At 43.4% G+C, this 22,230-nt stretch overlaps 1 protein-coding gene across 2 annotated transcripts in view; it reads right to left on the reverse strand.

The window, feature by feature from the left end:
• The window catches only part of LOC126091972 (inactive dipeptidyl peptidase 10-like), a 1,178,675-nt gene that overhangs the window by 776,476 nt on the left and 379,969 nt on the right, over positions 1-22,230 (reverse strand). For both annotated transcript variants that reach the window (XM_049907324.1, XM_049907325.1), the window contains exon 2: positions 15,926-16,139. In XM_049907324.1, coding sequence (XP_049763281.1) covers positions 15,926-16,139 — 214 coding nt within the window. The remainder of the gene's footprint in view (positions 1-15,925; positions 16,140-22,230) is intronic.

A 22,230-nucleotide genomic window follows, 5' to 3' on the forward strand; every position in this document is an offset into this window, starting at 1 on the left:
ATGCACCCCATAAGAGGGATGGGAATGGTACAAACACATACACTAAGAAATTATTTGCCACCGAAAGTGCAATCTGTTTTTAAAAGGAACTCTTACGGTGGAAGGGTGGTAACTTTATAAAAATGACAATTTTTTTAATAAATCCCATGAAATTCAGACTTACATAAAATGTACAATATGCTCTCTATTACACATATACCGCCTCGCAAGATGATAGGCAAGACAAAAATATATTTCAGGAATTCGACCTTTATACCTTAATTCTACAAATTCGTTAACACCGAATCCGAAAAACATGACAGAGGCAGCTATTAACGTACGGCAGACCGACAGAAAGACAGACAAACAAACAGACACTAAGTGCGTAACAAATGCGGACGAGAGACAGACAAGGTAGCTGGGGACGAGAGACTAACCAAAAACACAAGTAGAATTTAACAAGTAAATGAAATGCCTCCAATCACTTAACCTTCTAATAAACTGCGATGCCTGGCGAAGACCTGGTGCAGCACCCCCAGAATGCTCTCCCGAACCGTCCACTGCCAGCCGCTTCAACGGGCGCAGGAAGGCGAGCCGATCTCCCGTCTCACGGCGTCGAAGCTCACCCCGGCCAGACCGATGTCGTGGGTTGACTCCTGTTGCTCTCGTGTCGGCTGCGAAGCCACTACGTCTCGCTATACGGCGCGGCCGTTGGACTCACGTGGCAACCTCACATGCGCCGACGCTCCAGGCGGTGAAGTCATCTTGTGTCCCAGTGCGCGACCGACCAACCGATCGATCCAACCGCCAATGCCCATTGCCTGAGCAAACTCGAGCAGACTTGCGGCCTAACACATACTTTGCACTCCGGACGACAGACAGACACTAACCGCCTCACCAGTGCCGAAGAGAGACAGACCTAGACTAACTTGAATGACCAACTGACCAGACTCGCCCAGTCTAACAGGGTGACTTGGCTGACCAACTGCCTCTGACTGAATAACCGCATCTGGCGAGCTCATAGCACCCCTTAAATGCACGTGAACAGGCAACCTTTCCCCTTTCCCACCAGAGGGAGACACCAAAGCTCCGATTGCCACAGCGGCGCCACCGCCAAAAACGGAGGGCGCGTGCCTCACACAACGCGCTGCGGCGCGCTCTTCAAAACAGCAATTCTTACCACAGCTCACAGTAGTGTTATTTCTACAGCGGTTTGAAAGTGTAATTATAATCAGCCTGTACACAGGTGCCTAGGAACACAGTATTTGAGGGTATTTCTTTCTTCCGGCAGCGTCTTTCATGCACTGTAAAACTCAACTTACGTCATCTGCCGCAAGTATGGAAGATGTAAGTTGGCTGTCTATCTTTAAAGTGCATGGTATCTTCGAAGTCAGTTTTACTTTGCCGTCCGTCTTTATGAGGGCAGAACGTGTTCCTGGCAGCGCAGTGTTGCCGGCGGCTGCAGCAGGCTGGGAAGGCAGGCGGTCCTCGGAGGCTGCGTGTCCCCCTGCCGGCGCTCAGCTCAGCTCAGGATTAGCGGAGATTCCCGGAATTTATCGCCGCGGCCGGAGCCCGCCGGCGCACGCTGGGGAGGTGTCGGCTGCGGCTCCTGGGGGCCGGCGCGATGTATCACGACTTGCCGTTACCTGCCAGCCGCCTGCTTTACGGCCAACGCCCTGCGTGGCGCGGCGGCTGCTGCGAATACGGTGACCACGCAGGGCGCTTTGTCTCTGGAGCATAGGGTCCAGCCTCGCCGAGCGTTTAATTACGCTGCCAACTCCGTATAATCTACTCGACTTCAGTGCTTCAGAAGTTTTACTACAACTCTCACTAATTTCAAGTATGTACAGAGTCTTAGGGATATAAGTACACTCAATTTCAGAAGAAACAGAACTCCCTGAACGACTAGATAAGGCCGTTCATGTCCACAGGACATTTACATCAGTACACTACTGCCCATTAAAATTGCTACACAGCCGGCCGCGGTGGTCTAGCGGTTCCAGGCGCTCAGTCCGGAACCGCGGGACTGCTACAGTCGCAGGTTCGAATCCTGCCTCGGGCATCGGTGTGTGTGATGTCCTTAGGTTAGTTAGGTTTAAGTAGTTCTAAGTTCTAGGGGACTGATGACCACAGATGTTAAGTCCCATAGTGCTCAGAGCCATTTGAACCATTTGACCCAAAATTGCTACACCAAGAAGAAATGAAGATGATTGGACAAATATATTATACTAGAACTGATATGTGATTACATTCTCACGCAATTTGGTGCATAGATCCTGAGAAATCAGTACCCAGAACAACCACCTCCGGCCGTAATAACGGCCTTGGTACGCCTGGCCATTGACTCAAACAGAGCTTGGATGGGGTGTACAGGTACAGCTGCCCATGCAGCTTCAACACGATACCACAGTTCATCAAGAGTAGTGATTGGCGTATTGTGACGTGCCAGTTGCTCGGCCACCATTGACCAGACGTTTTCAATTGATGAAAGATCTGGAGAATGTGCTGGCCAGGGCATCAGTCGAACATTTTCTGTATCCAGAAAGGCCACTACAGGACCTGCAACATGCGGTCGTGCATTATCCTGCTGAAACGTAGGGTTTCGCAGGGATCGAATGAAGGGTAGAGCCTCGGTTCGTAACACATCTGAAATGTAACGTCCACTGTTCAAAGTGCCGCCAATGCGAACAAGAGGTGACGGAGACGTGTAACCAATAGCACCCCATACCATCACGCCGGGTGATACGCCAGTATGGCGATGGCGAATACACACTTCCAATATGCGTTCACCGCGATGTCGCCAAACACGGATGCGACCATCATGATGCTGTAACTAGAACCTGGATTCATCCGAAAAAATGACGTTTTGACATTCGTGCACCCAGGTTCGTCGTTCAGTACACCATCGCAGGCGCTCCTGTCTGTGACGCTGCGTCAAGGGTCACCGCAGCCATGGTCTCCGAGCTGATAGTTCATGCCGCTGCAAACGTCGTCGAACTGTTCGTGCAGATTGTTGTTGTCTTGCAAACGTCCCCATCTGTTGACTCAGGGATCGAGACATGGCTGCACGATCCGTTACAACCATACGGATAAGATGCCTTTCATCTCGACTGCTAGCGATACGAGGCCGTTGGGATCCAGCACGGCGTTCCGTATTACCCTTCTGAACCCACCGATTCCATATTCTGCTAACAGTCATTGGATCTCGACCAACGCGAGCAGCAATGTCGCGATACGATAAATCGCAATCGCGATAGGCTACAATCCGACCTTTATCAAAGTCTGAAACGAGATGGTACGCATTTCTCCTCCTTACACGAGGCATCACAACAACGTTTCACGAAGCAACACCGGTCAACTGCTGTTTCTGTATGAGAGATCGGTTGGAATCTTTCCTCATGTCAACACGTTGTAGGTGTAGCCACCGGCGCCAACCTTGTGTGAATTCTCTGAAAAGCTAATCATTTGCATATCACAGCATCTTCTTCCTGTCGGTTAAATTTCACGTCTGTAGCACGTTATCTTCGTGATGTAGCAATTTTAATGGCCAGTAGTGTACATTAGCATTTCATTCACCTCGGTTCACCATGTGTCCTTTTTCCTAGCAGCCACAAGGTCATCCTTGAGCCCTGATAACTTATTCTACGTGTGGTGGTATCGAAACGTATAAGGCGCCAATGTCGTCCTGTGATATACCCATCCATGCTGCATTCACCTGTTTGCAAAGCTTATCGGTGGTGGTAGGCGGTTCACAGCACTGCACCCACCGGTTTACCATATCCCACACATTTTCGATTGGCGTCATGTCTGTGATCTGGCGCGCCAGGGCAAAAGGTTGACGTCCTGTGATACAAAGAAGGCGTGTGTTCGTGCAGCAACATCTGGTCGTGCATTGTCCTGTTGAAAAATGGCGTCTGGGGTGTTGTTCAAAAACCATATGGCTGTATGTCTACGGGACGCAGAGTGTCATTCTCGTAGGTCACATTGGTCACAATGCCCTGGACAGGCACAGACTGTGATTCGTTTTCAATTAAATTAACTTTACCAACAGCCGTATACTTTAAGATATTTTATTTTATTCTGAAAGCAACCATTTTTGGCAATTCATTTTGCCATCTTCAGGCCCCATACGCTTTTTTAAAATCAACGAACTTATCGTATAGTTCCATAAAACTGGATATCGTGAATTCCAATCGTTGTGCAGCTGTTTCATACGAAAACGTACAGTCACGTGTCACGCTTTCATATGAAGCACTGCATAACGATTGGAATTCACGATATCCAGTTTTATGGCGCTATACGATAAGTTCGTTGATTTGAAAAAAGCGTATGGGGCCTGAAGACAGCAAAATGAATTGCCGAAACTGGTTGCTTTAAGAATAAAATAAAATTCTTAAAGTGTACGGCTGTTGGTAAAGTTTATTGTATTGAAAAGTTCGTACCAGCCGATGTCCCGTGGCCGTAATGGACCAACAGGGAAACTGTGATTTGTCGTTGTACCCAACAGCACCCAACACCACAAGGCCTTGAGTTGAAGCGGTATGTCTTGTGAGAATGCAGTCACTGTGATGCCGTTTCCCCTCTCTGCAGCGAAACAAAATGGGGTCACCATTTTCAAACAATCAGATCCTGGATGCATCCGAAAACACTACCTGATGCCATTCCTGTTCCACTGAGGCCTTTTCATAGACCGTTGCCGTGTAGTATGTTTCCGCAGACTCTTCAAAGATGAGTGGTAAAGTGGGCGACGCGCACGTAACCCATGCCGTAATAAACGGCGACGGACTGTCGCCCCTGATAATGTACGATGTCACCACTGTTCCACTCTTCCGCCAGAACCGAGCAGGACGTAGATCTGTCCTGGAATGCTATTCAGATGAGGTGCCGATCTTCTCGGGAGGTGGTCCGAGTGGTGCGACCTGACCCATCTCGTCGTTTTCTACGGTCTTGCATGAACCATTCTTCACACACTTGTTGCACTACCGAAACACTTCGTCAAACACGAGCAGCAATTTCCCGGATGAACGCATCACATTCTCTCATACCAATAATGCACCTTCTTTCAAACTCACTGACTAGACGGCACTGTTCACGCATACGTCTGCGAGGCATCCTGCACGTCTGCTCAAGTCACACTCATCTATTACCTTAGGTTTACAGCGACAACGACAATCGCAAGCACATTTTACCGGTAGGTGGTGTTTGTACCGGGATGTCAATGTTGGCCTTTGACCCGCGGGCCGACATGGTTTAAATGCTAATCATTCCTGCAGAACATACTATTGTGCATGTCCTGTGAATATGGACGTCCTACCTCTAGTCGTTCAAGGTGTTCTGTTTCTTCTGAGCATGAGTGTATGTTACATATATAGTCAAGGTATATCCTTGGCTGTATCCTGACTGTATTAGTTGTTTACTGGCATCCTTTACTTATATACAGGATGATCAAAAAGTCAGTATAAATTTGAAAACTTAATAAATCACGGAATAACGTAGATAGAGAGGTAAAAATTGACACACATGCTTGGAATGACATGGGGTTTTATTAGAACAAAAAAAAAACAAAGTTCACAAAATGTCCGACAGATGGGGCGTGAAAGATCTATTGCGCGCGTCGTTTGGTGATGATCGTGTGCTCAGCCGCAACTTTCGTCATGCTTGGCCTCCCAGGTCCCCAGATCTCAGCCCGTGCGATTATTGGCTTTGGGTTTACCTGAAGTCGCAAGTGTATCGTGATCGACCGACATCTCTAGGGATGCTGAAAGACAACATCCGACGCCAATGCCTCACCGTAACTCCGGACATGCTTTACAGTGCTGTTCACAACATTATTCCTCGACTACAGCTATTGTTGATGACTGATGGTGGGCATATTGAGCATTTCCTGTAAAGAACATCTTTGCTTTGTCTTACTTTGTTATGATAATTATTGCTATTTTGATCAATGAAGCGTCATCTGTCGGACATTTTTGAACTTTCGTATTTTTTTGGTTCTAATAAAACCCCATGTCATTCCAAGCATGTGTGTCAATTTGTACCTCTCTATCTACATTATTCCGTGATTTATTCAGTTTTCAAATTTATACTGACTTTTTGATCACCCGATATATTTTAACTTGTATCCTCTATTTCGTTTGTATAATACTGTGTATGACATCTTACTATGAAATTGTCTGATGTCTTGCAATTTTTCCTGTATAGGACCTGAAAATGACTCTATTCAGGAGTCGAATCTGGTAGCCTGGAAACTTGCTATTCAAGTAACGGCTGTTGGAATATTATTTTTACAATTCATTGACCAGCCGCAGTCCCACACTCGATAACTGCAAGATGCAGTTACGTTTATCATTCATGTTAGTGTGAGAATATATGAGACTGCCTACATACAATCAGACTTCCTAAAAAGCATCATCCACGCAATTATGGAGGTAGCAAGAGCGGACAAGTGCGAGAATTATCGCACAATCAGCTTAATAGCTCATGTATCCAAGTTGTTGAGAGAATAATTTACAAAAGAAGGGAAAGGAAAATTGAGGATCTGTTGGATGACGATCAGTTTGGCTTTAGGAGAGGTAAAGGCACCAGATAGGCAGTTTTGAAGTTGCTGTTGATAACGGAAAAGAGACTGAAGGCAAATCAGGGCACGTTTATAGCATTAGTCAGTCTACAGAAAGCATTTAACGATATAAAATGTGGAAGATATTTGAAATTCTGAGAAAATTAGGGGTGAGCTATAGGGATGAATGGGGAACATTCAACTTGTAAAATAACCAAGAAGGAAAATAAAACTGGAAATTCAAGAACGAATTGCTCGGATTGAAAAGGATCTAAGTAAGGGATGTAGCCTTTCGTCACTACTGTTCCACTTACACATTGAAGAAGCAAAGTTCAGGGTGAAAGTATATCAATGATAAGATTCGCTGATGTCAGTGCTATCCTCAGTGAATGTGAAGAAGAGTTACAGGACTTGTTCAATGGAATCAACAATCTAATGAGTAAAGAATATGGATTTCCAGGAAATCGAAGAAAGGCGAAAGTAATGAGAAGTATCAGAAATGAGAACAGCGAGAAACTTAACATCATAATTGGAGATCACGAAGTAGATGAAGTTAAGGAATTCTGCAAGCTAGAAAGCAAAATAACCCATGACGGACGGAATAAAGTGGATATAAGAAACAAACTAGAACTTACAAGAAGGGCATTCCTGTCCAAGAGAAATCTACTGCTATCAAACATAAGCCAAACTTTGGATGAAGACAGATTGGAATACACCCAGCAAATAATTGATGACGTATGTTGCAACTGGTACTCAGAGACGAAGAGATCGACGCAGGATTCTGTAGCTGGCCGTATCGAACCAGGCAGAAGATTGATGAATCCTGTAGAGTTCTCACTATAGCTTGAGATCACAATATTCGCAAGCTCTTAAATCAGAATTAAATTGCGCTGCTGACAGTAGGTGTATATACAGTTACCTGTCTCTAGAGACGTGGCTTCTACAAAAGCTGTTGCAAGAAATGAACACGGAAGCTCTGAATGTAAATAAACACTAGTCAAACTAAAACACAGATAGTGTTCACTTCTCGTCAGAAACTTGTTCAGAAAAAGCAGACTCAATTGAACCATACCCTGCATACTTACACAAACTGCGGGCTCTGTCACCGTTGGTGGCTCCTCCCACCTGTGCAGCAGACCTTAGGTAATTAATAAACGATCAGTCGTAACGGTCGCAAATTCAAAGTGGATCAGACGACTATAGAGCTAATGGCACCGTGAAGCTTCACTACAAATTCGCTGCTAAAAAAAAGCTACGACAATAATTAAATACGTATGCTCTAAATGTAAATGAGCGCTAGTCAGTCAGACCAAAACAATGTCGACTCATTGTCAGAACCTCGTTAAAAATAGGAGTGGTCGAGAAAGTTCCAGAATTTTCCAGAATCTTAGAGAACGTTGTAAAAAGTTCCATTATCCTGTCGTGCTAGTGGTATGTCGCAGCTCGAATTGCAGTAAAAATCTAGAATGTTTTATTGGCAACAGTTAGTTACACCTTCCAGCTACTTCTCCAAGCAGTCGCCGCTCCTACTTGGACGTTTGTCGTTGGGTAGTAACAAGCTTCCAACACCCTTGTCAAATGAGACATCGCCTGTGCTTTCCCCGAATTTTCTACGTTGGGCTGCAGCTCGCTGTCGGTGCCTAAATGTTGCCTTCATAATTAGCGGTTCATATGAGGAAAGAGATGAAAATCAGAGGGAACTATGTCCGGGCTGGATGGTCGGTGATCAGACACTTCCCAGCCAAAACGCTACAGGAGCGTCATCATTGCCGCAGAAATGTGTGACTGAAGACCGCCACGAAGAAGCAAATGTATGACAGTAGCGTTATGTGGACTGCGTGAAATCAGGCGAAATCTCCCAACAGGCGCTCATACTTGGCGGGAGACTCTACTTTCTAGGCGTCTTTACGTACACAAAGTGCGCTCAGTACTGGAAAGAGCGACGTGACGCGATCGACGGGCATACTAGAAACTCTGTACTATACATCTGTGCAAAGCTTCATAGGGTTTTACTGTGGTTCCCATTTTGCGATCGGCCCTTAATAAACAAATAGCCCTCGTACTTTTAGAAGTCGATTCGAGTGGACCAAGAGAAGGCGAAAGTGATAGAAAATAAATGCAATTTAAGTCAAAATGGAACGATAAAGGTAGTAAACAGTGTATTAAGTGGAGTTCACAATATTCTCGAGTAATGTAGAATGTCCTCAGAAAACAAATGAAAGAAACGACTGTAAACACTCTCTCATTTCCGTCAGTTTAGGGAAGTATTTCAGTAATTCTAATAATTTTTAATTAGCATTATTTGAAATATTTCAGTAAAAATTTTAATTAAAAGGAAGTAAAATGACTAGCAACATAAAGTTATAAGAGAACAAAGCTGTAATATTGCTGTTTGTTTTTGTCTATATATGCACGTACCCATCATTGTTAGCTCAATACTATTCCGATTACTATACCTATTACTATTTCGGTTCCTGTTCCGATTCCCGTCCTGTGATTGCTGTTATTACTGTGGTTGTGATTGCTAGTATTGCGTGTTGTGTAGAGAGAAGTGCTGAAAATATAAAAAATTATTAAAAAAGTGTACCGATCATTTTACTGAAGTATTACCTGCGCTAAGTCGGCGTAATTTTCATCTCCAGAGATGTAGTTTCAGAGACATGAATTTATTTAAAGAGAAAGAAAGATTCTTTACTGATTAGAATTATAATTTGTGATATTTGATGTTAAACAAAATTATCAAGTGAAAACTAAAAGGTGAAATTAACTGCATTTTAGTGTGAATATTAACAAAAATTAACAGTACTGATATCTAATTTCAAGTGTTAGTATAATACTTCAATGAAGCAGACTGTTAGAACCTCGGGCTGGACGTAAACTTTGAGGTAGCTGGAGCATATTGATAACTTGTTGATTAATATTTATTGACCTATCTAAAGAAGAAGACAGAGGAAAGACAATAAACTTTGCAAACCTATAATCAAAAATCGGAATGAATAGTAATTACGTCGACGCAGCCCGTTCTGCAGCGTGTGTAATGCACAGTTCATTAGTATTGCATGCAGCGACTATGAACTATTTAGATTAAATTTAAATTATCTGTGACTTTTTGAAGCGAGATGTTGGTTCATAGTCTGTGTTCTTGTAAGTGACCAGAGTATAATAACTGAACTGAAGTTTCGACGTCGTGTTACTCAAACAAAATAAGAGCTGGCATATTCCGGTAACACCAAATACAATTTATATACATATCTTCACACATGACGACGCCACAGTCCAACAAAACCACATATTAAAATATCTAAAATATTCACGACCAAGCGAAGTGGGTCTTTCAGCTAGTTTTAGAAACAAAATTTAATCTTGCTTTATGCTGAAATAGTATGCGTCGATAAAACATTAAGTTTAAGAAGATATGAGTCAGTGGTACGGGCCCCAGGCAACCTACCAATAATGTTCCTACGACATTCTCTCTGGAGATAATAGCGAAAAGGAGCTTAGAGAAACGCCAAGTTTCTGCACAAGCGAGGCGAGTGCATTGGCAGTGCGTCACATACGGCAGCTCGCAGAAGGGAACGCCGCTCGGCTAACTGTCCGTAACGCCATCAGGCTGTGCTGTGGTGTTCTGGGCTGGCATAATCACCAGCCCAGCAACAGGTGGCAGGGGCTGACGCAGCCCGCACGGCACGGCCGTTTGCCGGGATTCAATGCGCGCGCGGATCCAGGCGCAAAAGCCGGCAGCTGACGTACTGAGACGGCGCAGCCCTAGTTGGTTTGGTGGGCGGCTTAGCGTCACCGTGTACGGAAACACAATTCTGGATGGCAGTGCGGTCGAGCGGCTCTTGCAACATCTCTGGTGGGCAATACTTTCGAACGTTGACATCATCATTAGCGCCTCGAACAGCTTCCAGCCCCAGGCTGGGCCTGTTTGGAATATACGCCTCGCCATCTAGTCCTGTTTTCCCACAATCTTTCTGAGTTTACTTTGGTTCCTTCCTCGCCTCCTTTTCAACACACTCCTCCAGCCGTCTATCATCTGGTCTTCCTCTTCGTCGTTTCCTTCGCAAGACCTTTTCATTTTCTTCTAGGGAATCCTCTTGTTTTCCACTCTCTTCTCTTTTGATGACCATATTATCTTCGCCTAAATGTTTCTATTATTCTCTGCAAGTGTTCCTCTTTCACTATTTCCCTTACCATTCCATTCCTCATCCTACATATCCTTGTTACTTCTACTGTACTCTGAGGAACTTCATTTAAAATGCCTGCAATCTACATACGTCTGTTTTCTTCATTACCCATATTTCAGATAAATAGATCAGTACTGGTATGTAGTAACTTCTATATATTCTTTGCTTCTTTGATTTTCTGAGAGACATCTATGGTTCAAACCAGGCTCATAACACCGCACGAATGGTTCTGCCTGCTGGCCACGGCTACTGATCTCTTTACGATTTCTTCCATTTTCCTCTATCACACTTACAAGTACTTGACACCCTCATCAATTGTTCACCTCCAGTCCTTATTCCACAAGTTGGTCTATTTTTTTTCTACTTGTAACCTGGATCCAACAATTGTTCACATTAAATTTTATTCTATATTGTCTCACAGTTTCTTCCCAAACATCCAGGTGTTTCCTGGATCTTCTCCTCCCCACTTGCCCAGATCATCAAGTCATCCGCAGCCACCATTGCTTTCATCTTGTCGTATCGAGCTTCTCATCCAAGACCAGAATGAAGAAGAGACATGAAAATGCACTTCCTTGTTTCGCACCACTTGTTTGCTGAAATCAACCCATCCTTTCATTCCCACTTTCATACAACTCATACTTTCACAGTATATCTCCTCCACTCTGCATCTTGTCTCGTTTTTCACTCCCTTCTTTTCCAGTGCCCCACATACCTTTCTTATAGAGAACCTATCAAATGAGTTTTCTATATCGAGAAAGGCTATTACAATGTCTTCCCCAAATTCATAGTGATACTCCTAGGGATGCTTCACTGCAAGTATGAGATGAGGAGCTGAACTCCCAGGTCTTAAGCCAAACTGTTTCTCTTTCAATTTGTTCTCGACTCTAGTTCGGATCCTGCTCTCCAGGATCTTTTCGTATACCTTGGCACAGTGTGGTATCAGAGACTGCGTTCTAGTTTTTATAATCCTTCCTAACCAGTTTTTTGAGTATAGGGACAATTAGTGCCCCCTTCCAATCTTCTAGAGTCTTCTTCCCATTCCTCACCAACCTCATCGCACGATATAACCACTGCTTCCCTACATCCTCTGCTGCTTTCACCATTTCGACACTTATTTCGTCCATCCTGGTGCCTTTCCGCCTTACATCTTGTCCTATGGCATTTTCATTTCTTTTCATGTCAGGTCCTTTTCGCCCCCACAGTTTAATTCTACCTCCTTTAGTCTACTTCCTTTATCTCCAAGTTCGTTTGGATTTAGTAAGTGCTCAAAGTACTGCTTCTCTTTCCTATTAACCTACCGAACGTGGTGGCGCAGTAGTTAGCACACTGGACTCGCATTCGGGTGGACGACGGTTCAAAACCGCGTCCGGTCATCCTGGTTTAGGTTTTCCTCGATTTCCCAAATCGCTTCAGGCAAAATGCCGGGATGGATCCTTTGACACGGCACGGCCGACTTCCTTTCCCATCCTTCCCTAATGCAATGGGACCGATGAGCTCACTGATTTGTCCCCTCCCACAAATCAACCAACCTGTTGACCTCTTTCCCGTTTCTGTCCACGATTGATGCATTCTATCTTATATCTTTCCTCCATTCTGTAGAGCAGGTCTTGACGCTTTCCTGCTAAGTTGCTGTCATCTTGAAAAATCGGGTTTTCTGTTGGTAACGCGGTCGTAATTGCACGTCTCAGGAAGCACCTGCTGAAGATCGCAAGTTACACGATCGAATATTGAGCCAATAAGATGCCAGTTGGCGGCAGAAAACCTGATTTTCCATGACGACAGTCCAAACAGTACTTTCTTGCTTCCTCTGCTATCGTCCTCTAACATCTTTGTCCATTTTTCCACCCACTTTCTTCTCTCCACAGCCAGTTTTATTTGCCTCTTCTTATTTTTCTTTCTTTCTTAAGTGAAGCTTTTACAAAACTTACAAATTCACACGCGTGGTCACATTTTAACTTACTTGTACGCATAAACGATTTTGGGTTTCTAGTCGTCATTAGAACTTGAAAAAGCGGCAACACAATAGACACGCAGTCGTAAATGCTTTAATGGTTGTGATAAATTCGCAGTCTCCGAATAAATTTCGAAGTATTTCATGCAGCTGCGGATCGTCTTCCAGACATGCACGTAAGCACAAGATATACGTTGACTGAGATGAGACGTGAAATGTTTGTAATTTTAAAAATACTAACGAGGTAGTGTCTTCAAACTTAGGACGATTACAACATCTGCACTGATTTTTCTCTTTCAAATGGTTCAAATGGCTCTGAGCACTATGGGACTTAACATCTGTGGTCATCAGTCCCCTATAACTTAGAACTACTTAAACCTAACTAACCTAAGGACAGCACACACATCCATGCCCGAGGCAGGATTCGAACCTGCGACCGTAGCGGTCGTTCGGTTCCAGACTGAAGCGCCTAGAACCGCACGGCCACATCGGCCGGCTTTCTCTTTCGAGTCACTTTGTTTTTAAGATACAGAATACCCTCTCTTTGTTACAAAAGTCATACAGTGTGTAAATACAAAGGAAAATAAATGCCAAACTTATTCTGTTGATGAGGGACAATTTAATTCATACAAACGCTGTAATAATTACTGAGAGCTAAACTGTTCTCATACAAATAGTAAAGTTTCTTTACCAAACGGCAAATATTAAGTAAAATTTTTTGCTTATATCTTCTTCCGGAGTATTTAATCAGTGGTCACTCTCACCTGATTCTCCAGCAGTAGTCAGGCATCATATTTGCATCACGTCTACCTTGTTACAGCGCCTCGATCACCTTGGATCCTTGATGGGATCACACATACTGCTCATCACTGACTCCACGAAGATTTTCCGGGAAGTGAGAAAGATTGCTATGTAGAAAACGCAATTTTTTGCTCATATTTCGATCAAGGAGAAAACAGGCCGTTTTAAGATCAACATAGATGATCCATTGATGCAGGCTATATTGCAACGAATCAATGCCTCTTTTTATGTCTTCAAATTATTCAAGCAAGGGAACTGAATGGGTTAATGGGACTGCACTTATCGACTAATAATCGCTATTAATTTGCGTTATAAGCAGAAATATCCAGTAGTCCATTAAACGACATATATTATGGCAATATAAAAATCCGTCATCACTTCGAAAGTATTACAGGAACTCACTTTCTCTTGATCAAAAGGACGATATCTCAGCTCCTTTTTCAAGCAGGTTTTCCGCTCTGAGCCTTGATGCTAACAGTTCTGAAGTGTTCCTGGATAGTCTCAAATTTCGTGCCAAGTAATTGCACCCATGAGCTCGAATCTCTTGTGAACTGAATCATTTTCATTGGGAATATCTTTGTCGTTGAGGTCACTTCGACTTTCAAGAGATTACGGTTTCTATGTTTCCAAAGAGGATAATTCTCTGAAAACTGGCTCTGGAAATTCAGCTGAATGAGACACTGGACGTATTAGTGAATGGTGAGCTAGGGGAGTCTATTTTTAATTTGTTGCTCTTCTTGAATCTGTTACGGGACAAACGTTTCTACGTAAACATCATCACAGGAGGTCTAAAGGCAGGATTAACGACAACCTCAGACTCCAACTAAAGATTCGATTTATGGTCACAAATGCATTCGGAAAGGACGTTGCATCTTTGGCCTTAAATAGCATGAAATACATATGTTTTTGGATCGGGGCACCCTTTAGCAAAACAGAATTTTGTTTTTTAACCCAAACATGTTTCACTGTAGTTGAAGCATCTTCAGTGGGTTTTTATTTTATGGCTGTTAAAGATAAAGAATATTCTTTACTGTTTTTATACATGTAACTATTAGGTTTTAAATCACAATTACAGATATTTGAAAAAAAACCACATAAAATTATAAATTCGTACTATTTTGCCATATGGTGTTGTTTTTCTGATGTATTGTGTTTCTACAGTGACTGTTTTGTTTCACAGTTTGTCATCTGCAACCACTTACACCTTAAAGTAGATAAATTGTTTAAGCCTAAAGCGGTTGCAGATAACAAACTATGAAACAAAACAGTCACTGTAGAAACACAATACATCAGCAAAACCACACCATGTGGCAAAAAGATATGAATTCGTAATTTTATGTGGGTTTCTTTTCAAATATCTGTAATTAGGATTTAAAAACTAATAGTTACATGTATACAAACAGTAAAGAATATTCTTTATCTTTAACAGACATAAAATAAAAGCCCACTGAAGGTGCTGCAACTACAGTGAAACATGTTTGGGTTAAAAAACAAAACTGTGTTTTGCTAAAGGCGGACCCTATCCAAAAACATATGTATTGTTAAAGCAAACGTGGAAAAAGAGCTTCAACCCAAAGATGATTGTGGTGTCACCGCCAGACACCACACTTGCTAGGTGGTAGCCTTTAAATCGGCCGCGGTCCGTCAGTATACGTCGGACCGGTGTGTCGTCACAATCAGTGAATTGCAGGCCGAGCGCCGCCACACGGCAGGTCTAGTCTAGAGAGACTCCCTAGCACTCGCCCCAGTTGTACAGTCGACTTTGCTGGCGATGGTTCACTGTCTACATACGCTCTCATTTGCAGAGACGACAGTTTAGCATAGCCTTCAGCTACGTCATTTGCTACGACCTAGCAATGCGCCATATTCAGTTACTATAATCTGAACATATAATATTGTGAATCATGTACCGTCAAGAGCGACGTTCATTAATGGATTAAAGTTAAGTATCAAACTAATTACGTCCGCTTTCTGAATTCTAATTCCTTGTCATGTTCGAGACCTCACGTCAGTATAGTCCTTCCCTCCTCACGCCTGCCTGCGTGAGCTAAAACGCGTGCATTTCGGCCTTCCCTAGTAAGACGGTGTTGGCTCTTCTGCCAACTCAACAATGATTATTAGTATGAAATGTTTAGAATGTGTTGCAATTAGTGAACGAAATCGAAGAAGGCTGTTTAACAGTCAGGAAGACAAATCGACTTTGTCAGAACTGCAGATAAAAAGAAACGCATCTTTAATTTTTCAGTGGGCCTGATGTATGTTCATAAAATTATTTTCTGTAATTAGCACGCAAATGCGAGTGAAGCAGCGGGTGATAAGCTAGTTACTCCATAAGGTACGAACACTATTACGTAGCGGATCAGTTAGAATACGTCAAGCCGTAGTGAGGCCGCGAGCTGGCCTGCCCAGTGGAGAGATGCAGTGTGCTGTGCTGGGCCGGAGGGTACTCACCGGAGACCCAGGTGCCGTTGAAGGGCGGCGGCCGGAAGCGCGGACTCAGCACGTCGTCCAGCGTGAACTTGGTGCCCTTCACCCTGGGCCCTTCGTCGGGCGGCGACAGCAGCACGATCGAGAACACGATCAGGCCGAGCACGGCCACGATCACGAGCAGCGCGATCAGGATGCCGCGCCAGTTGCGCTGGTTGGGCCCGGTCGCCACCAGCTCCTGCAACAGGCGCAGAAGTGCGCGATTCTCTCAGCTGCTCAAGTTCACTCAGATTTCTCAGTGACCAAAACAGTCCTAGACGCAGGTTGCCCATTCATCGGTTTCCATAATCAGATGAATGTCACTCTGACTGGGACACTAGGAGCACTGCAAGCATCAGGAACAGGCTCAAACTGCGCTACATTGACCTTACTCGAAGTATGGCGTACCTGTTATCAGGTAACGGTCCATATCCCAAACATCTGCATTGAGGGGCACGTGGTAACACACCAGTCTGTGAATGTGGAGAGCAAGGTTCCGCTAACATGTCGTTCTCAGACATCCCCTTTTTCAGGTTGAGAGACTCTGCAGGCAATTACATTGCGGTCTACAAACAATTGTAAGTGACCTAAATTTGTGGACTAAAGTGAATATGGTAGCAGATCGGATATCTAAAAGGCAACTGCTTAACTTTCAGTCTATAAAAGCAAGTGGACGCTTTGAATATCAAAACAATGTCAACAGATTACAAGAAGTGTTTTCTCAATTCTTGATCTTATATACATTTATAAGAAAAAGAGAAAAATGAAATCAAAAGAAGAGCAAGAATGTTATGGCCACTTATACAGGGACGTGCAGACTCGAGGACTGCCGATGCACGCACGTAACAGGGTGGGTGACATAGAATTGTGTAGCAACAATAGGTTTCGAAGCAGGTGTAGTAGTTGTTAGTCGATGAACCTCGAATTGTAACATATCTAGTAATGTAAGACGGAAGCTATTCACTTGGAACTTGAGTTAATTCCGTTTATTTTATGTTATTTTTCAAACTGATTCTTATTTTTCAAATGTTCTGCTTCATTTCCACATTAATATTACCAATGGTTGCTGTTAACATGATTTACTACTACATACATAATATAAAAAAATAATAATTTGTCACCATGATTAACAAATGTTTGTGAAATCTTATGGGACTTAACTGCTAAGGTCATCAGTCCCTAAGCTTACACATTACTTAACCTAAATTATCCTAAGGACAAAGACACACACCCATGCCCGAGGGAGGACTCGAACCTCCGCCGGCATCAGCCGCACTGTCCGTGACTGCAGCGCCCAAGACCACTTGGCTAATCCCGCGCGGCACCATGATTAACGAATATGTATTATCTGTTTAGAGTTTCCAGGTAACAGGTAAAAAATTCGTAGCAATAAATTGAATTGAACTGAAAAATTCCATAAGCAAAAGAAAACTGATTTCTTTTTTTCTCGTCTATGACCACAAAAGTGTTAGATCCTGTCCGCCCCGATAGCTGAGTGATCAGCGTGACGGATTGCCGTCCTACCTGCCTGGGTTCGATTCCTGGCTCGGTCGGGGATTTTCTCCGCTCAGGGACTGGGTGTTGTGTTGTCTTCATCATCATTTCATCCCTATCCGGCGCGCAGGTCGCTCAATGTGTCGTCGAATGTAATAAGACCTGCACCAAGGCGGCCGGACCTGCCCCGTAAGGGGCCTCTCGGCCAATGACGCCAAACGCTCATTTCCATTTTTTTTTTTTGTTTTTGTTAGATCCTTAGGCTACCGGCTTCCCTTAGGCATGATCATCGTCAGATCTTCAGCAAAACATGGGAAAAAACAAATACGACTAGTGAACTGTCGACATCTTAAAATAGTAAAGGCCGGCCGGAGTGGCCGAGCGGTTCTAGGCGCTGCAGTCTGGAACCGCGCGACCGCTACGGTCGCAGGTTCGAATCCTGCCTCGGGTTTGGATGTGTGTGATGTCCTTAGGTTAGTTAGGTTTAAGTAGTTCTAAGTTCTAGGGGACTGATGACCTCAGCCATTTGAACCAAAATAGTAAAGCAGACCATAATTAAAAGTACTACTCACATAGACGTGAAAAACATGGGTTTAAAATATGACGAGGCAAACCTCTTTTAAAACATGTCCTATAGTGAAGATACAGTGTCATAGTCAAAATATACCCACAAAGACCTAATAGCATTGTTGCACATATTTAAAATGTGCTATAAACTCGGCCTCAATGAGGTGGAGTCATCTTGTTAATCGCGCTACTGTCCATAGCAGACTGCTGTACAGTAGCCACAAAAGTTTGTGTCTGAAGCTTGTTAGATGTCGCTACTGTAGGTGCACACATATTCGTAAATTATATGATTTTACGATTTGGTGTGAGGAATACAATCGGTAAAGTCTATAGTAGCTTACAAGGTTTATAAGTTGTTTCAGTGATAAAATGCAATAAATTAAAACTACAACTAAAAATTAAATTGTTAAAAAGGAATTAGTTAAGTAACAATGTGTAATTCTGACAATCTCCTGTGGCGTTTCTAGATAAAAATATAATGGCATACATAATAACAAGGTTACAGAACTAAAAGAATAGTATTAAAAAGTGATGAAACAGATAGGGAAAGAAGCCAAATGGATGAAACAACAACTGTAGTAAGCAATTAGCATGCTCTGTTGGCTTGTCCACCAGAGTTCCTCACTGTTAGCTCTGTAATATTGTTCCTTTGTATGCCATTATATTTTTATCCAGATTGCCTCAAGAGGGTCTCAGTAATTGTCGCTCATGGCAGGATTCGAACCTCCGACGGGGGAAGCCTCACCAACCGTGGCAAGGCGCCTCAGACGGCGCGGCTACCACGAGGTGAGACTTGTTTCGATTAAAGTGTTTCATTGCTCTGTCAAAATCTTCAAACAGTATCATATCTCCCATCTCATCTTCTTTTACGTCCTCTTCCATTTCTGTAGTACTTCCCTCAAATTCATCTCTCTTCTATAGACCCTTTATGCACTCTTTCTACCTTCCCACCTTTCTGGGTAGCAGACATATATGTATATCAGCAATAAACAAGAATTTTAAATATTTTAGATTACGCAAGTAAAGTAGGTGGAATATTGTGGACTGGTAAAAGCGAGTACGACACCAGCCAGCACTGCCCGCGAATGCGATACGGGGATTTCCCGACTGCTGGCTCGCCGGCAGTGGCTGATGGAGCACCTCCCCAGCGCTGTCGATAAAACATCCTTTTGAAGGCCGTACTGGCAGCCACTAGCGCCGAGCGGACCTACTCGTGGCGCGTCCGTCAAAGAGACGGAACCTGCGATAGGCTTTCAGCTAATTACGGCCGCCGTGTGTGATATCGACATGTGTCACCGCTCCCGTCTTTGATCCGGACGCTCCACAGGTGACGGCGAGAGAGGGCAGCCGACAATCGAGCAATGCTAATGCACTTCTCAGTTTTCTGCAATACAAAGTCCTCACTGAGGGGAAGTACCAATAGATCTACAATTTTATGATGAAGAGGGCATAGCCAGCACACATCACACGTCTCTGCCACTTTGGTATATACACATCATGCAAAAAAATTGTTACATCCAGGAGCCATCACGCTGCTCCACAGTATTAGAACAATATTTAATTACTATGAAATACTACGGGGCTATGGAAAAAACGACATTTTGCGAATGGAGTAAGTGACTGATTGTTTTGTAAATTTTTTTTTGTCTATTTATAGATGCAATCGCATTCTTATGACACAGTCATAACCGGTTTCGGCCATACAATGACCATCTTCAGATTCTACAACAATACATAAGAAAATTTATATTACAACCTAAAAATAAGTGCTATATTTAACCAATCTTATTAGTAAATAACTGAATTTATGCGAAATACATATAGTTCATACCTAAAGGCGGCATACTTTGAACACAGGATCATGCGTTGTCAAACTAGCTATAAAATGTAAAACACCGGTCTTATATAGATATGAAAATTTTGTTATATTTTATTCCCCCTCTTTGGGCTAGATGTGCGCGTCCTCTATAAGATGGTCTTTATTTTTTAAAAGCCTAAAACATGAAAAATTTATATTTAGTCAGATGTACATAAAATTTGAAATTACAGAACAGATCGTTAAATCAGTGAAATAACATTTCATAACAAGGAGAAACATTGCTGTAGATGAAAACAGTAGTAGCACTAGTAGAGTGTGTTTCTGACGCCCGATGGCGCTGTATTTCCGGCTATTGCCTGTTATGCTGTTGTCCATTAGTACGACAGGGACGACACGGGCAGGACGACGAGTGTGGTGCTCTGCTGCAGGTGGCTGGCACGCTCCTCCGCCTTAAAGATTGTTGACATCTGCTGCGGCCCGCACTAGACAGTGCAATACTCGATCTGTTCTGTAATTTTAAATTTTATGTACATTTGACTTAAATATTAATAGTAAATTTGTAATATTTTAGGCTTCTGAAAAATAAAGATTATCTTACAGAGGACGAACGCATCTAGAGCAAAGAGGTGGAACAAAACGTAACAAAATTTTTATATCTGTATAAGACCGGTGTTTTACATTTTATAGCTGGTCTGACAACGCATGGACCTATGTTCAGTGTACGCCGCCTTTAGGTACGAACTATATGTATTTCGCATAAATTCAGTTAGGTTCCTAATAACCTTGGTTTAATATTGCACTAATTTTTAGGTTTTTATATAAATTTTGTTTTGTATTGCTATAGAATCTGAAGATGGTCATTGTATGGCCGAAACCGGTTATGACTGTGTCATAAGAGTGTGATTACATCCAGAAATAAACAAAAAATTTTTACTACGGGGCTATCCTGAACTTTTTCATCTGAAAACTCCAAAAGCTCTTTTAATGATTCGAAAGTTATTAATATTCTACATCTTTAATATTATGCCACATATTTATTTCTTAACAGAGCTACCCTGGTGATTAATTATCCCAACGAGAGACCAGTTTGTTGATACAATCACTGTAGAACGTTGAACTTTGTTGACGGAGTCACAACACCACCGCTGCCATGCACCGGTTCATCACTATTAAAGTGATGTCCTCAAAGGTGTTCTTTAACTTCTGGAAACAGATGAAAAACGGACGGTGCCAAGTCGGGACTGTATGGAGGATAATCGAAAACAGTGATCCAAAGGAGTCGGACTGTTGCAGATGTCGCAGAGCTCGCGTGAGATCTGGAATTGTCATGCTGAAGGACAGAATGCTCCATCTGTCGACGAACTTGTCAAATCCGAAACTTGATTGCAGCACACTGTTTCTCACGCACTGACGTAGTTACGTTATGCACCTCCATCTTACACGCCACGATTCGGAGCCATCCAGCGGCAGACAGTTGCAAATATGTAGACACGGATAATAAAGATGTACACCACTGGCCATTAAAATTACTACACCAAGAAGAAATGCAGATGATAAACGGGTATACATTTAGCAAATGTATTATACTAGAACTGACATATGATTACATTTCCACGTAATTTTGGTGCATAGATCCTGAGAAATCACTACTCAGGACAACCACCTCTGGCCGTAATAACGGCCTTGATGCCCCTGGGCATTGACTCAAACAGAGCTTGGATGGCGTGTACAGGTACAGCTGCCCATGCAGATTGAACACGATACCACAGTTCAGTAAGAGTAGTGACTGGGGTATTGTGACGAGCCAGTTGCTCGGCCACCATTGACCACACTTTACCAACTGGTGAGAGATCTGGAGAATGTGCTGGCCAGGGCAGCATGCGGTCGTGCATTATCCTGCTGAAATGTAGGGTTTCGCAGGGATCGAATGAAGGGTAGAGCCACGGGTAGTAACACATCTGAAATGTAACGTCCATTGTTCAAAGTGCCGACAATGCGAAAAAGATGAGACCGAGACGTGTACTCCATACCATGACGCCGGGTGATACGCCAGTATGGCGATGACGAATACACGCTTCCAATGTGCGTTCATCGCGATGTCGCCAAACACGGATGCGACCATCATGATGCTGTAAACAGAACCTGAATTCATCCGGAAAAATGACGTTTTGCCATTCGTGCAGCCAGGTTTGTCGTCGAGTACACCATCGCAGGCGCTCCTATCTGTGATGCAGCGTCAAGGGTAACCGCAGCCATGGTCTCCGAGTTGATAGTTCATGCTGCTGCAAACGTCGTCGAACTGTTCGTCCAGATGGTTGTTGTCTTGCAAACGTCCCCATCTGTCGACTCAGGGATCGAAACGTGGCTGCACGAACGTTTCAGCCATGCGGATAAGATGCCTGTCATATCG

Source organism: Schistocerca cancellata, chromosome 7 (genome assembly GCF_023864275.1).
Source record: "Schistocerca cancellata isolate TAMUIC-IGC-003103 chromosome 7, iqSchCanc2.1, whole genome shotgun sequence".
In the NCBI taxonomy this organism is placed as follows: domain Eukaryota; kingdom Metazoa; phylum Arthropoda; class Insecta; order Orthoptera; family Acrididae; genus Schistocerca; species Schistocerca cancellata.